The sequence below is a fragment of the Engraulis encrasicolus genome, chromosome 8 (assembly GCF_034702125.1).
Source record: "Engraulis encrasicolus isolate BLACKSEA-1 chromosome 8, IST_EnEncr_1.0, whole genome shotgun sequence".
NCBI classification, from domain to species: Eukaryota; Metazoa; Chordata; class Actinopteri; order Clupeiformes; family Engraulidae; genus Engraulis; species Engraulis encrasicolus.
The window spans coordinates 36,283,521-36,301,350 of record NC_085864.1 but is presented as its reverse complement, the minus strand read 5'-3'; the positions used below and the strand labels follow the sequence as shown (position 1 = coordinate 36,301,350).

The window sequence follows — 17,830 nt, the reverse complement described above, 5'->3', positions numbered from 1 at the left end:
TTTGCATAACAACAGGGCTTAGGACTTGCCATGTGAGCTGAAGGATAATCGTCGTGGAATTACAAATCCAGGTTTTAATAACAACACTGTAATAAAGCACAGCCTCTAGGCCTACTGTATGCTTCCAGTGGTGAAGGCACTGTATAGTCAAAATTATTATAACAAAATTGAAGTCTTGTTTTTATGTGCCTATGGTGAGGTGACAGTAGTGCCCAGGTGCCTTTTATGACTCATCATTATGAGAGTATGAGTTGTGTATTTCAGTGGCTAATGTAGACAATAGAGCTAGGAATTCTTAAGCATCAAAATAATCGAATCCCTGCGGTATCGTATCGTTGTTGAGGCTGTGATTTACACCCCTACTGTGTAGGCCCAATAGGGAGACATACAACACAGACAGCAGAAAAGAAAGAGGTGGGAATAAGAAGTGGTTTGCCGGGGAAGGTGACCTTTAAAAAATTGTGCCCCTCCACCACGCTCCTTAAAATGTTTTCAATTTTAATGTCACAGTAGATGCTTTTGGTATTGTGTTGTTAGCTGACAATGACTGTGCAAACAATCAGCATATTTATCATGGCAGTAGGAGAGTGATTTAAATGTATAAATGTCACTGGCTCTCCAGCTAACATGTGATTACTTGCCTTATCTCTCTTTATCCTTTCCCTGAAAACCTCTCACACTCCCACACACACTCTCTTTTTCTCTCTATCTTGCGGTCTCTGTCCGTCTGTCTGTCTGTCTGTCTGTCTGTCTGTCTGTCTGTCTCTCTCTCTCTCTCTCTCTCTCTCACTCTCATTCACACACACGCGCGTGTGCACGCACGCACTCACACACTTACACACACACACACGATAGTAGTAGGTGTATAGTAGGAGGTAGGTGGATGCTCACTGCAAAATGAGGAGACAAGTTGTAACGAGTTGTAGAGACTTGAACGCATATTAAATTCCAATTCATCTTGTAAAACAATCATTAGCGATTTCAGTTAAAGATGGCGATGAAAGTACGGCTATTTTATAGACCAATAAAACTTCTCAAGAGGTGTAATGAAGAGTACTTTCACTGCTTTATGACAGGCAAAGCACCTCCTTGAACCGCACGGCATTGACTGCTGCAGATGTGTGTGAGAGTCACAACCACAGCTCAGTGCTCGTGGCAGACATAGGCATCATGCAGAATGGCTATAAATACGCACAGCGATAGGCTAGAGCCAGTTTAGCCCATCTGTTCTTTAACCTGAAGGGAAGATAGAAGGAAGAGATGGGCAGTACAGTATGATTGTTGTTGTTGTTTTTTTCTTTTTCTTTTTATGATCTCAGCACATCCATTCAGCTTTTCATACTAAAGCAAGGCTGGCGAGGCCCAGCACAGACTGTGTTTCCAGGTGATGCCATTGCATTAGGGCTAATGGCAGGCCCGTCCAAATGGGCAAATGGGCATGTTGTCCCAGGCCCAGGGATAGGATAGGAGGGGCCCAGAATTGGGTCCTTGTTACATTGAATGTATTGGGGGGGGCGGCTAAAGCTGTCAGCTGCCTGGGCTATAGGGGACGATTTCCTCCCCACTGCACGACCGTCCATGTCTGTCGTCGAACTGGTATGATGTTGTCGTGCCGATGTCAGGGACAGAGGTGGCCGGTGCGCTAGCTGTTTATGATAGGGAGAGAAGACGACATGTGGAGACAAATAGGCCACCTATCGTGGGCCCAGAATTGGGTCCTCATTACATTGTGTACAGTATGTATTTGTTGGGGGGGGTTTGATGGCTTTGTCCTGGGCCTGGTCCATGCTGTCACTGGCCCAGATGATGGTCTGCTGCATGGCTGGATTGGCCATAAACAGTGGTGTAGTCTATGTTTGTAGAACGCGGGTATACGGAGTATACCCACTTCTAAATTTCAGGGATTTCAGTATACCCACTTAAAATTGATTGATCCATTGTTTTGAATAGCACAAATATATACAGTATACCCACTTCAAAAAATGCTCAAATATACAGTATACCCACCACAAAAAAGTAGACTACACCACTGGCCATAAGGCATACAGGACATTTGCCTGGTGGACTGTTGATGATTTTGGCCTGGTCTTCTCCTCAATGCCGCGCTATCAGACAGTCCTCATTCTGTTACAGCTGAGTCAGGTCTAAATACTAATTTTGGCTGTTGTCAAAATAGCTCGTAATAGTTTACTAAACTGTTGTCACTGACTTCATTGTCTCTGCCAAGGCCTGTCGGACCGGTCTTGACTGAAAATGCCCAGTCTGCTTTCTCATCCCAGTCCATCCCTGGTATGCTGGCATAGTAGAGAGGGATGCATCAGAACCCCGGAGTTTCCTCAAATCCCCTTAGCATCTTCCAATCTGTACCATGTGACGATGAAACCCTGTAAGCCTCTTAGGTGTAATCCAGGCACAGGAAGGAGGGCATTGTGGGTAGCCAGCGTTGCATCGAGATGAGTGAGCTAGGCTGTTGACATTAGCCCAAACCCGAACCCTAACCCTTGTCGTTTTACACATACACACGTGTAACAATTTCACAATTCTTTCTATAGCTAGGAGAGGTAATAAAGAAATGTGGAAAGCCTTTCGCCCTGTGTCACCAAAACTGACTTGCAGCAACCAAAGCAATATTATTCCCCGAATTTAACCCTATCCCTTACGCCTAGGCAGGGCCGCTGACAGCTTTTGCTGGGCCCAGGACAAAGACATCTAAGAGGGCCCACCACCTAATACATACAATGTAATGGACACCCAATTATGGGTCCCCTATCTCCCTGCATATCCAACATACCCCTTTGCCCCCCCGTGATGTCTGCGGCCCTGCGCCTAGGGGCACTACTGCAGTGTGTTGTAATGCCTTGGTGCTGTAGCTCAGTTTGACAGGTCGCTCATATCGACAGGACAGCGGCATCACTGTGTGCATCGCCACTGTTGACTGACAGGAGAAGGCAGGAAAGGAGGGGTATAGCAGGATGCCAGCTGTCCCATCCACCCCTATGTGTGTGTGTGTGCGTGCGTGCATGCGTGCATGCGTCCGTGTGTGTGTGTGTGTGTGTGTGTGTGTCTAGAATGTGGGGGCCCAGCATCACTGCCCTTTGCTACAGTTTTAGCCAAATTTAGCCAAACTCAGGGAGGAAGACCCAGATTTGCTTAAATTCAGTAATTTCATCAAAATGTACAGTTGTTGCTGTTCTGTTCTGTAGCCACAGTTTTTCTCTTTGTTTGTTTATTATGTTAAAGTGTGTAATTTGTAATTCTTTGGAGGACAGGTACTGTGAATTCATCAAGCCATGCACAACTGCAGCTTATACTTACTCTGATCAAGCAGAATCAAAACAATACAACATATAGACAACATAGCCAATCAGTCCCTCCAGGATTTTGCACTGGGATTTTGTGATTTTTGCGGTCAAAATGTCTGATTTTGTGGCGGCATTTTCTCATTTTTTGCAAAGATTTTGCGGGATTTTCTCATTTTTTGCAAAGATTTTGCACCCCTTTCTGGGTTTTTTTTGGTAACTGAAAACCACAATCAGTCTAAGCAGGCTTAGCTTAAGATGTGCACGTCTCCCGCCAGCTTCATAAGAACAATGTTTCACTGTCGCTTACTCTACTGTGATAAGCGGTGGGAAATATAGCCTATGCGATGTCATCTCAATCGTGGAGTTCCGTGCATGCGATTTCATCTGGGTCAGTCAGAAATGGCAGTTTGCTTTAGCGCCGGGAAGAGTGTTTTTTCAAACGACAAAACTGGTTCATCATAGGCAGGTATGCATGGCTAAACTGACTTTACTGTTAGCCCAAGTGCTATCGTTTTCCTCTCGTAATACCACCGGGCGTCACTACAGTAGGTGACCTCGCGCGCGTAAACCCATAGGCATAGACTTCAGTGTCTTTCAGAGCAATATGAACCGGCTTTGCTATTAAACAAAATACTTCCCTGATGTCTACTTTACTAAAATAAGCTGCATTTTGTCATATATTTGGAGACCTCGCCTTGCCCTTTCCTTTCTGCAGAGTGCTTTTGGGAAGCGCGCGCCTCTCTCTACTCTCTCTAGTTCTCTCGCTCACACACACAAGCGACGCTTGCACTCTTCGCAAGACCTCACTTGACTGATCTTGTTGGATAGACCAGCAAAACTTGCAAGCCAGATAGCCAATAGTTTCGATTGTGCTGCTTGTAGAGTAGGCAAAACTGGTACAATTTAGGCTGCATTAAAGCATACACGTTAACTTTCACGTTGTGCGATGGATGGAGACAAGTTTGGAATCGCTCCCTCTCTCTCCCTCTCTCGCTCACACACACACGCGCGACGTAATTCTCTGCACTCTTCGCAAGACCATACTGTCACTTGACTCGTCTTATTGGATACCAGCCAAACTTGTAAGCTAGATAGCCAATAGTTTCGATTGTGCTGCTTGGACTGGAGGTAGCCTATTTAAACTGTTAAAATGTAGGCTGCATTAAAGCAACCACACGTTTCAACGTTCACGTTGTGCGATGGGTGGAGACAACTTGGGAATCGCTATAAGTTAGAGATTTTTTTAAAAACATAGGCTGGCAAGATGTAGCTGCCTATAAACTCCACAGAATGTTGAAGGGGACAAAGAGGAAATTTTGCGGGAAATATGCGGCTTTACAGGAATTACGTGGCATCGTGAAATTATGCGGAATATCATTGAATTTGCATGAATCCACGCGATCGCTGAATCGCGAAAAACTGGAGGGACTGGCCAATGCAATGTATACAGACAATACTAACTAATAATACTGCAAAAAAAAATTAAATAATCATGAATTTCTTTACTAAGCATAAATAAAACCCCCGTTCTCAGGCTGTTATCGGTTCTAGTGCCCAGTATGTGTTTGTGTGAAGGTTACGAGTGGGGATTTGTTTGAGGACAAAGGGCAGATGAGGTTGTCTTGGCTGCGCTTTCTAGAGCCTTGTACTTGTAGTAGTCAGGCCCATTGGCACTGGGCAAACGGGCCAGGTGTCCTGGGCCCAGGTAGTGGGAGGCCCAGAATTCCCCATTACATTGTACTGTACACATTTGAGACAGTGGCCCTTTCATGTGATTTTTGGCCCTGGCCCAGTGAAAGCTGTCAGCGGCCCTGTTTGCAGTGTTACTGGGTTAGACTGGGGTTTAAAGTTAACTGTATTGCATAGACAGTTGGAGGTTTGTAGAGCAGCAGGTAAATCTGTGAAGAGGAGGATTTAACACACAGCCCTGTTGTAAGGTTATTGTGACAGGCAATGACCAAGTCGTGATTTGTTACTAAGGACTCGTTGTCGCCTAATGTGCATAGAGCATTACAGAACTAGAAATGCACTCAGAGAGTGCAGACCTCCACCAATGTAGGTATTTGATAGAATATTTGACTATGTTACACCCCATTTCAAGTCTCTCTGCCTTGTTTTTGTGGAGTTAGAAACTGGAATGTCAAAAATATTGCAATGGTGAAGAATCTTTTTTAAAAATCCTGGATCCGGATCGTGTTCCGGATTACCACCAAAATCTAACCACTTGTTCCATTTGTCATTTGCAACAATTCCCCAAAATGTCATCCAAAGTCGTGCATCACATTTTGAGTTATCCTGCTGACAGACAAACAGACAGACAAACAAACAGACAAACCAACGCGACCAAAAACAAAATAATGATAGTGCATATATAAAGCATTCCACTGGTGGGGCGGCGTACATTAGGGGTCAATACATGCTTATTTTTTTCACACAATTGAGTGTAATAAAGCATTTCCTGGTGCTGGACTGTTGGGGAAATTCAGGTGAACCGCATCAGCAATCTCCAAAACATTTCCAATTTTGCTGCAGGCATTTGCTATTGGCTGTGGCTTTGCTGCACCCGGACTTTTTCACAGGCTGTTCTGACTAAAACATTTTATTTGTTACTTTTGTGATGACTCTCATGAATTCATGTATGAATGTCTGACAGAAAATGTGTTTTTAGCGTGCAGAAGTCAGATGGAAAATAGGAGATACTGTAACCTGTCAAATCTGTCACGACTATTTTCCAAACCAGCTCATCCTAAAAAGCAGAGAGATCACTATGTGATTAGATAGACCTACTCTGATAGGCAAAATACACCTATTCTGTTCTGCATGGCGATTTTTCACTCCTCAAAGACAAAAATGACTCTTCTTGTTGGTATAGGCTACCCTTATCGGTAAAGGCATTTTAATAGGGCAGGAGGACAAGTGACACCTTTGTTTGATCAATTGTCCTGAAAGCTATTTTCTCCAAATAAAATGTATTAATACTTGCATTGTGATGTATTGTTACTATAATTGTTACTATACTATAATCAGAAAGCATGCAAGAAGTGATCAGCTTACCGTGTGTAGGAATGCTTACCGTATGTAAATGCTTCTCCCAAAGATTTTCTGCTGACATTGGGTGAACAAGTGTCTTGTTTTCTGAAACAGCTTGTACTGTATTTCTGTGAACAGGGAACAGGGACAGGGGTAAACCAAGGCATATTTGATTGTAAAAGAAAGGAACAACAAGAATAATATGCATCTCTTGTGTCTGTTCTTTTTGTTTCAGACTATCTGTGTGGACACGAAAACAATGTACACAACATTGACTTCACGCGGTTCAAGATCCGAGACATGGAGACGGGAACAGTGCTCTTCGAGATCACAAAACCTCCTGCCCCAGGTGGTGGTGATCTGCACATGACTCTACTCCGTGGTTCTCAACCTTTTTAATAAATGCCTCCCTGAACCTGACAATAAGCCTGTCAATGCCCCTTTGACCTCATCATAAAGTCTGCCAATGCCCCCCCTCCCCTTAGTATTAAGAAAATAGGATCTATTATTCCCCTATTTGCAACTGACTGCCCCCTCTCACCTGTCTTCTTCTCACCCACCCCACACCCCCAACAATGGCTCCCTAACGCCCCCTAGGGGGCTGTAGAGCCCCTGTTGAGTACCACTAGACCCTATATCACCTCTTTACACATTGTACAGGTTTCAGGTTTATCTCTCTCAATCTTCAAAATCATGTCAAAAATAGTCTGAAGGGGGGGGGGGGGGGGGCACTGTGGCGCAGCGCGCTAAGCCCCCCACATTTGGGCTGGCATGCCCACGGGGACTCTGGTTCGAGTCCGGCCGGGGTCATTTCCCGATCCCACCCCGTCTCTCCTGTCACCATCTCAGACTGTCCTATCAAATAAAGGCATAAAAGCACCTAAAAATATATTTAAAAATAAATAAATAAATAGTCTGTATTGTCCCCACACATTGTAGGTTGTTGTTTCCTCTATTGTAAGTCACTTTGGATGAAGCGTATCTTCTAAATTTGCCATGCATGTAACCCTGGGATACTTACTGTCAGTAATTAAGTGTTAATTTAAAGCTTAGATAGTAGGGTGATTATGGTGAGTGTTGTGGTGAGTCTGTTTAATTAGTGCTGCATTCGCCCAGCAAGATGCACTGTGTACTGTAGTGTTTAGGCCACACAGTGTTCACCAGCTAGAATAGATGGAGGAGGAAAGGGGATGAAAGAGACAGAGTTGTATGAAGTAGAAGTACTCTTACAGATGTAATTACAACACTAGTAGTATGATATATTACATGGTTTCAACTTTGCAATATCATTTACAGCCGCCTCCAAAAGAGTTTGGAATAACAGCTAGTAACCTGACTTTCAATTAATCACTTGGCTTCAGAAGTCACTCATATGAAAGCTACAACCCTCCCGAATGAAAATGTATGTACAAAAATAAATTTCATTCACCAAAGAAAGATTGACCCTTTAATGAACACAGACAGGGCAGATTTTCACAAGACAAAAGTTTTGTCGCCTATCGAACATAATGTGAAAAAGAGCAGATAAGTCACTCAAAACACTTCAAATACGCAGATTGGGTGTCATACTTAATCACTGAATCACTCTTACCTCTTCAAAAAAAACAACTTTGGCCTTAGGTGTATGTTTAGGGTCATTGTAATCATGGAAAGCAACACAATGAAAATCAATGGAGGTCAATGAGAGATGGTGACATATTTGCTATTCGTAGAGCAATACATTAGCTATGAGTTATTAGCTGTTATTCCAAACAGATAAATAGGCGACAACTCTTTTGGAGACGGCTGTATGTATGCTAGGACACCTTCATTTCCCCCTGGGATCAATAAATGATACTGTACTCTACAGGTACTCTACTCTTCTCTACTCTTTTCTACTCTACTCTACTCAATTTGTAAGAGTACTTGTACTTCTACTTTATACAACTCCGGGTGGCAGTGTGTGCATGCTTTCAGTGAGAGCACTTCAAACGCATGGCAGCGTGCCCATGAATTGGTTGTATTTATTTTTTATTAATTTATTTATTTCTGTTTGTTTTCATGCCACCCACCCAGAGAGTGCCAGGAACAAGAAGGAGCTAGACCCCAGCGCAGGACGCTTTGTACGCTACCAGTTCACACCCGCCTTCCTCAGGCTACGGCAGATTGGCGCTACGTAAGTAGGAGCAAATAAACACACACACACAGGCACACACACACACACACACACACACACACACACACACACACACACACACACACACACACACACACACACACACACACACACACACACACACACACACACACACACACATACAGGGAGGTATGGAGATAAAGAGAGATAAAGAGAGAGAGAGAGAGAGAGAGAGAGAGAGAGAGAGAGAGAGAGAGAAAAACACACTTACACAGGGGGAGAGAGAGAGAGAGAGAGAGAGAGAGAGAGAGAGAGAGAGAGAGAGAGAGAGAGAGAGAGAGAGAGAATTAAAAAGAGAGACTTTCCTCTGTGTTTTATTTTGTCAAAAATAAGGCAACTTTGCAAGGGTTGCGTTCAGAGGTGAGTTGCGTGTTTCTGTGTTATGATCCTTCACAGTGACTTACAGTACCACCAAAACCAGGAAGGAAACACCAATGCGATCACCACCGGCACATTAAGTTGACACATTAAGTAGACGCACAACAGGGTGTAACAGCAACAGCCAGGGCGGTCACCAGAGTGTGCACTCTGTCGCAGCGTTGCAATTCTGTGCATGTGCGGATATCTTTAGTCCTGTGCCTGTGACTGACTATAAGTTGTTTTGAAATGAGTATTGTGTTGCGTGCCTCTGAGTGGGTGGGTTATGCTAACCACCATCACCAGCTGCTTATTACTCATATTCACAAATACACACATAAATACATACAGAGACCGAGAGAGAGAGAGAGAGAGAGAGAGAGAGAGAGAGAGAGAGAGAGAGAGAGAGAGAGAGAGAGAGAGAGAGAGAGAAATAGAGAGAGAAATAGAGAGAGAAATAGAGAGAGAAATAGAGAGAGAAATAGAGTGTTAAAGACAGGCAGAGAGAGAAACAGAGAGAGAGAGAAAGACTGAGAGTGTACTCTACAGTATGTGTCTGTTAAGGTTGAGATGGACACAAGACTCAAATACCGTACGATAGGAGGCAGCTGATGGATCTGAGATGCAGCATGGCCGTGCTTATATTCTAATCGCTTCTTTCAAGAAAAAGATGGACCAGATGGAGAGGAGAGGCAGATAAGACTACTTCACTATTCCCACAGACTGAGCCAGGCAAGGGGAGATTGAGCCAGGCCCTGTCTCTGCCTCTGATTCTGATTCTGATTCTGCCTGGGTTCTGCATCAGTCACAGTCCCTGTCTCTTTCTTCCTTTCTGCCTCTGCATTGGCTCTGTTTCTGCCTCTGTCTTGGCTCTGCCTCTGTCTCTGTTTCCGCCTGGCCTCTGGCTCGCGGCCTCTGTCTCTACCTCTGCCTCTGAACTGTAAAACACTCAACTTGAGAACGCCTCGAGTTGAGTAGCCCCTGCCCCTGCTTCTACCCCTGCCCCTACCCCTGACCCTGCCCCTGACTCTGACTCTGACTCTGCCCCTGCTTCTACCACTGCCCCTGCCTCTGCATCTGCCTCTGCCTCTTCCTCTCCCTCTGCCCCTGCTTCTACCCCTGCCTCTGCATCTGCCTCTCCCTCTGCCCCTGCCTCTGCCCTTGCCTCTGCATCTGCCCCTGCCCCTGTCCCTGCTTCTACCCCTGCCCCTGCTTCTACCCCTGCCTCTGCCCCTGCCCCTGCTTCTACCCCTGCCCCTGCTTCTACCCCTGCCTCTGCCTCTGCCCTGCCTCTGCCTCTCCCTCTCCTTCCCCTCTACCCCTGCCTCTTCCTCTGCCTCTCCCTCCCCTCTACCCCTGCCCCTGCCTCTGCTTCTGCCTTGGCTCTGTTGGCGTCAGACTCCTTGAGAGCATGATTCAGTTGTCAGCTGCTCAGGCTGGCTTCATCAATCACATGGCAGTGACAAAACCAAAACGCTTTCTGTTTGCCAGCCAGCCAGCCTGCCAGCCACCCAGCCTCTTGTACACTCACCCCTGTCAAAAACAGAGAGAGAGCAAGGGGGTGGGAAGGGGTGTCAGAAGAACTTGTATGAAATGTTGTGTTTTTGGATAGCCTACGTCTACGTATATTGACTGTGTGAATTGCTTTGAGGGAGCACACGATTCACGACAACATTTTTTGTACAGCTGTGTATGTTACTATACAAAATAGCAAAAGTGCAACATTTGTTTCATGCCATGTTTGTTTTAGTTGCGGCACACTCAAACTCAAAATAAGCACTGAAATAAAGAATATGCGGTTTATGCTCAAAATAAGCGGTTTCTGCTAAATATATGTGTTTTTACTGTCACCAGAGGATGTATCTTTATGCTTGGAAGTTGAGTGAGTGTTCCGTTTTTATTTGTAACTACCAGAGATGTACTGTATACACTGTAAAAAATGCCTGTTGAAATTACGGCAAAAAACAGTCAAATTGCAACAGTCAGGGACCGTAAAATGTAAAACAGTTTATCTCTGTACTAAATATGGCAAGCCACTATTTAGTCAAAAAGCGCTACATAACTTTATTTTTGACAGGTGTCATATGTAGAAAATACTGGACTGTTCTCTGTAAACGAAGATATTGGAAAATACCGTTAAGTGAGATGAAGTAGTCAAGAAACGGTACATAACTTTATTTTTCACTGGTGTCAATATGTACAAAATACTGAACTGTTCACTGAAAAGAAAATATTGGAAAATACCGTTAAGTGAAGATGAAGTAGTCAAGAAACGGTACATGACTTTATTTTTCACCGGTGTACACATATGTACACAGCAAATTTGCCAGAGTTCGATTGATCAGAGTTAGACTGGTGTTAAACTGAACTTCCCATTTGCTCTTTGATGTAAAAGTGCCCTTCAGCAGAGGTGTCTTTTAGTGTTTAAAAGTGAGCTAGGAGGCCTAACAGCAATTGCTGACATAGGGTAATTAATTAATAATTCAATAATTTAATAATAGGCCTACTATTAATTTAATAATTAATACTACTACTAATAATGATAATTTGCATAAATAATAATACAACCATGTATAATGAGGCAAACACTATCTGATGTAATCCCCCCCCCCAAAAAAAAGAAAGGCCCTGAAAAGAAAGGGGGGGGGGGGGGTGTTGCGCTCCATGCGGCTCTCCTCCTGACTTTTTTCCCCTAATGTGGCTCTTGAGGAAAAAATAGTGAGTATCACTGGGCTAGTATAATCTGAAAAAGTCTACCTGGGACAGTAATCCCTTGAGCTCTTAGAAGTAGCCCAGTCTATTTGAAACTGTCATTCTACCCCATCCGAATCAATCTATCAATCAATTCCTGACCTCACCTGAGTGCTAAGGGCTGTCATGCAATGATTAACTTACTGCCTGCACCTGCCAAACGCTTCATCACTCGGGTCACATGGTTCACTTGAACATGTATTTAAACAGGGACTGTTGCATTGTACTGCTCACTGATTGCTGGCTAGCTAGCTGGCTGGCTGGCTGTAAGGCCGGCTGGCCGGCTGGCCGGCTGGCCGGCTGCTGGCCTGCCCTCACCTGGCCGGCCCGGCTAGCAGGTCACGTTGTAAGGGTGGCTGCATGGTGGCTTGCTAACTAGCTTGTTTGTTAGCTTGCTTGCCCCGCTAGCTTTGGCCTTCATTTTCCTTAAGGTTATTTTCAGGCCTTTTTTAAATAAAGAATGGATTTGCATACCCTTCATTGATGATACTAGACTGGTCCACCTGCCTGCACTAGACAATCTGGCAATTGGACATTTATTTAGGTATCTAATTAAGTTGATGTTTATTGGACTCCAATGAGTAGAATCAGTCTAATCAGTTGTCTGTGATTGCAACTCTATAATTGGACTCACCTGAGTATAATCAGTCCAATCAGTTGTCTGATTGTAACTCTATAATTGAACTCACCTGAATATAATCTGTCCAATCTGTTTTGGCAACCACTGCTGCCATAATTTTACCGTAAAATGTAAAAAAATTAATACCGTTATTTATTTAACGGTAGGCTTTGGCAACCACTGCTGCCATAATCTTACCGTAAAATGTAAAAAGGAAATATACCGTTATTTGTTTAAAGGTAGACTTTGGCAACCACTGCTGCCAGCAATTTTCCGTTAAAACAACAGTTCTTTTTTTACTGTATAAAGTAGAAGTAGAAGTACTGTTCTCACAGTGTTAATACTAGGGATGTAGGCCCTGCAGTGGCCAACCGGTTGGGCACTGGTCTGCCTAACCTAGGTTCGATTCCCAGCCCGAGTCCTTTGCCGACCCCTCGCCGTCTCTCTTCCAATTCGCTTCCTGCCCACCTCTTGCACTGTCCTGTTGAATAACGTCGAAAAAGACAAAAAAATCTTTTAAAAAAAGTAATTACTAGGGCTGTAACAATATTGTAGCGAACCGAGAAATCGCAATACGCAGGGTCATGAGACTGTATCATGATGCAAGAAGGCAGTATCGTGATGCACCCTTTCAAAGTCCTGTTACCCTTTGGTCCAGAAAACAACCACATGATAGTATGTGATAGTGCTTCCCAGCTTCAAATCAATATCATTATTATTTGAAAACTTAAAAATATATATATAATTAGTAGCCTCTCATAACCTATTCTACCTATAAAGGAACATCAAAAAGGTATCTTTTAAAAATCATGGGGTATAGGTTAGGTTAGGTTGGTTACTTTATCAGTATCCAACTGTAGGTCAAAAATGGAGATACGAACCAAATAGTGAGTTGAGTGTATTGCTACAGCCCCAGTTACAGCACTACTAGTAGCCTATGATATATAATTTATTTAATATCAAACTGCTGGTGCTGTCAGTGCATGCATAACAGCACTTCTCCATACATTTCTGGTAAATACTAGCTAATCACCCCCATCACCTCCACTCTCTCACACCTCTTCCCTTCTCCTCTCCCCACCCACCACAGAGTGGAGTTCACTGTGGGCGACATTCCCATCAACAACTTCCGCATGATCGAGAGGCATTACTTCCGCGGGCAGTTGCTCAAGAGCTTCGACTTCGAGTTCGGCTTCTGCATCCCCAGCAGCAAGAACACCTGTGAGCACATCTACGAGCTGCCACCACTCTCAGACGACATCAGTACGTATACAGCACAGCACACGTACTGTATGCTTACGTAGACACAGCACTAACATTTCATGAGAAAGGCACTTCTCATTCCTCGTAGCTTCTTACTGCAGATGGGGTCGCCGGCGGGCCTATTCACTATTTGCTGACAATGCTCAACTACATCATAACAACATTACTACGACAGTACCGAGAGCCTTAACCCCTTAGCGCAGCACTACATCGCCGGTGACCACAGCTGCAGTAAGAGGCTACGTAACAGATTAAGACATAGACATTACAATTTTGGTGACAGTAAGGTTATAACATGTTCTTACAGATTTTGAGATGAATAGTTTCATCCCCTTTAAAACCTTTTACTTTGTAATTGTTCGATTTTTCTTTCGGCAGAACTGTGTGGCTTATAAGACTACCATAGGGAAGGGTCTCTCAAAAAACTAGGGCTGCAACTAACAATAATTTTAATAGTCGACTAATCAATAGCTCTAGTCACGATTAGTCACGATTAGTCACGATTAGTCATGAAAAAAAGACGCGCTCCAACCTCCAGCTCACAATGACCTTTAAATCATGATAGTAGCTTATTTACTCCAAAACACAGCGTCCAATTCATAAGTTCTGAGCAATTTTAGGTTTCAATAAAGTAATAGAGCATTAGTAAAGTAAGTAAAAAAGTTTTGAATTGTTTTGAAATGAAGCGATTAGTCGACAATGAAAATTCTTGTTGACAAATTTTTATTGTCAATTAGTCACGATTAGTCATCTAATTGTTGCAGCCCTACAAAAACCCCTTAGCCAGAGACTATGTAGTGTGTAGCCTTACTGTCACCAGAATTGTAATGGCTATGTCTTAATCTAATATTTAAGGATCTCTGTAATGTCAGAGCAATGTTGTTATGATGTAGTTGAGTATTTTCAGCAAATAGAGAATAGGCCCACCAGCCACCCCATCTGCACTAAGATGCCACACTAAAGAGAGATGACCTACTAGTTACTTTGAATGGTTACAGAAGACATTTTACCTCTGCATCACTGAAACAAAGTTGGAAACTGAGAAAGACTACTTTCAGTTGCTTCAACACATATACGTGGTTTTAGCTAATAAAACACGCACGCATGCATGCACGCACGCAAGCAAGCACGCACGCACGCAAGCACGCACGCACGCACACACACACACACACACACACACACACACACACACACACACACACACACACACACACACACAAACACACACAAGGGTTTATATCTTGTTTTGAGTTCATTTGAAGTTGGTTAGTTTGGTGGTTCACATATAACATTCACATTTTTGGAAATAAGCTTATTTTGGAGGTAACATTTGCACTGCTATACTCAGATAACGGCAGAAAGTACACGAGAAAGATACAACTCAATCATTTAGCTCAAGGAGAGGTGTACAATAAGCTTATTTCCAAAAATGGGACAGCATCACTTTAAATGGGATAAAAGTGCTAAAAATGTGAATGGACCCCGCTGGATGGAAACCTGGTTATATAACTTTAGTGGAACCGGAAAATAATCTGTGTTGTTGTTGTTTGTACCATAGTCAACTGACTGCATGCAGCGAAAGCACAGAGTGCGTGTAAACATCGTAATTGTTTGTGGCAAAATGTGTGCTGTGTGAATTACTCTCCTTGCATCCCTCTGTCACATACTCCCACACACCCATCCAATCGACCCAGCACTTTCCCTGCCGAGACACAGAAAGCACGGAAGCCTAGTCACAGTTGTTCCTCTACTGATGTGCTATCCAAACAAATATGCTCACCGTGTACAGATGAAATCAAAGAGGGAAAAAATATATATTCTGGGTCCCTCTTGTAAACAAATATCACTCACACTCACTCTGTGGCTCCAGTACCACACTTGCGTTGCCATTAACCAAAGTGTGGTGTGTGTACCATTGAGGCCCACATAATTTATTTGCGTGATCAAAGTTTTTATGAATTTTTCCGAAATGAGGATCTGTGTGCGTGTTTGTGCACATGTGCGTGAGAGAGAGAGAGAGAGAGAGAGAGAGAGAGAGAGAGAGAGAGATTCTGTGTTCATAGACATGTTACTGATATCACAGCCACAGCAAAGTACAATTATGCAATCTAAAAAGAGGGACGGTCTAGGAGGAAGAGCCAACTTATTGCACAAATATACTAGTTTATTATAGCACTACATTTTCTTAGACCAGCACCATATATTTACCTTGTTTATTTTCTATTATTTTCCTATTCCCTGGACTCTGAAGAAGGTGTAGCGACACCGAAACGTTAGTCGGGTGTGTGCACAGAATAAAGTCTTGAAAACTAAGTTGCAGTGTGCTCCAGCCTCTCCTTTTTACTTGTTTATTTTCTGCTCCCTTTTTTTGCACAAGTATACTAGTTTATAGCACGACATTTTCATTCATTTTTTCATTCTTTATTTGTGACAGACACAATGGTCCATATCATACATATACAAATTACAAAAGGTTAAATAAGAGACAGACAAGGATAAAATAAATGAAAAACACAAGATAGGCCTACAGCCATCAAACATAAAGACACTTTCTCCAATGTCGCCTGAGCTCAGCAGAAAACCTTACAGAACTCTTGGCCGGGTTTACCAGAGATTCAACTATGCTATTTTGGGAGCAATCCAGTCGTCCCATGAATTTAAACATTACATTTCTCAGGACTGCGTCACACCCAGGGATATATTTTGTTAGACCCGCACGTTTTATTTACCCTGTTGATTTTCTGTTCCCCTTTACCTCCCTCTCTTCCTCTCTTCCTCTCTTCAACTCAGTCCAACTGATGATCCAGCACCCGTACGAGACGCAGTCCGACAGCTTCTACTTCGTGGACAACCAGCTGGTGATGCACAACAAGGCAGACTACTCCTACAATGGCGGCGTCTAGGGGGGCGGCACCGCCGGGTCCTACAATGGCGGAGGTCTAGGGGGGCAGCACCACTTTTTCCTAAATGGCGGAGGTGTAGGGCAGCACCTCTGCTTGGCCCTTCGATCGTTTCTTTGCTCTCTTACTCCTTCACTCGAGTCGCTGTGCCACCGGTGCTGCGAGGGGACGGACAGAGGAAGTGAAAAGGAAGAGCCACAGCAAGTGGCACCTGCTCTGGATGAATTCTACACATTTGCTACGTTTACATAAGACATTTAATTTGGAATTAACTCACTTAAATTCTGAATAAAGCTTAATTCCATGTTGAAAACGTAATGTAAACACCTCACAATTCCGAATTAAATGAAAGATCAAAGAAAGCTCGAGGGAACTATTTAATTCAGAATTATTAATTCGGAATGATAAACGTCATGTAAACGTAGTGAATGACAAAATGGCCTCTCTAAACCCCAGACCACTGTAGCCATATACAGTACATGTACGTACACAGTACATTGGGCAGTGTTATTTGCAACAGCACTTATAGAGTCAACATGAACCCTCTTTTCATTGGGCAGTACTCTGTACGTGTTGATTAACACAGCACACTTTACTGTGTACTCTGTAAAACATTGCAGCTAGTTAAACGTAAAAAAGTAAGTTGCCCTGCAGCCTTGAGTTTGTGCGTTAACTCAACTTATTATATGGTGTGACGTCATCGGTCGAATGCTCCATTCATTTCAACGGGGCTCCCCAACGTTCGCACGTCTGTTATTTTTCGATAACGGACGGGTTGGTCTATAACAGACCGCTGTCAATGGCAACAAGACTTTTCACTGCTAAAGCGACTTTTCAACAAGACTCTAATCAGCTGCTGTGATAGACAACACCTGTTGTCCTGTCTGTTGCCTAGCGGTGTTCCCCAACGGCACTGTTTTGTTTTGCGCAGCAACAATCTTAACATTAAATAGGCCTAAAGAAATGTCCCCGCCATGTGTGAGTCATTTAAGTATATCCATATAATAAGCGGGTTAACTTTCGGCGAGTCGGTCGCTTTGTGGAATAGCAGCACTTCAGAGAGAACAAGACCCCTCCGCTCCGCGTCGGGGTCTAAAGATTCTCTCTGTCGTGCTGCTATTCCACGGTAGCGACCTTCTCGCCGAACGTTAACCCTTACTTAACTCAACTCGAGGCTGTCTCAAGTTGAGTTAACTTACAAACTTAAGGTAGCAGGGCAACTTATTTTTTTACATTTAACTGCCTACAGCGTATTACAGCATAGGCCGTTTTCTCCAACTACTGACCCCTTTCCTGTTAGACGTTTTTCACCCCAGTGGTCATCCACCCTCATCACCCCATCGCTGTTGGGCTCTAGCCTGTTGAGAGCCCACTTAGACCTAGACCCACACTGTAAACCATTGCAGCCAGTTAAACGTAAAACAAGGAAGTT

The 17,830-nt window shown here is 43.7% G+C and overlaps 1 protein-coding gene across 2 annotated transcripts in view; it reads left to right on the top strand.

Annotated features, from left to right (window-relative positions):
• The window catches only part of unc119a (unc-119 homolog a (C. elegans)), a 34,145-nt gene extending 16,761 nt beyond the window's left edge, over positions 1-17,384 (top strand). The window contains exons 2-5 of one of the 2 annotated variants that reach the window (XM_063205598.1): positions 6,568-6,681; positions 8,388-8,487; positions 13,326-13,498; positions 16,289-17,384. In XM_063205598.1, coding sequence (XP_063061668.1) covers positions 6,568-6,681; positions 8,388-8,487; positions 13,326-13,498; positions 16,289-16,401 — 500 coding nt within the window. In that variant the 3' untranslated portion in view covers positions 16,402-17,384. Of the gene's footprint in view, positions 1-6,567; positions 6,685-8,387; positions 8,488-13,325; positions 13,499-16,288 lie in introns of both variants that reach the window. The other variant, XM_063205597.1, reaches the window with a different exon arrangement.
• Positions 17,385-17,830: the final 446 nt, after the last annotated feature.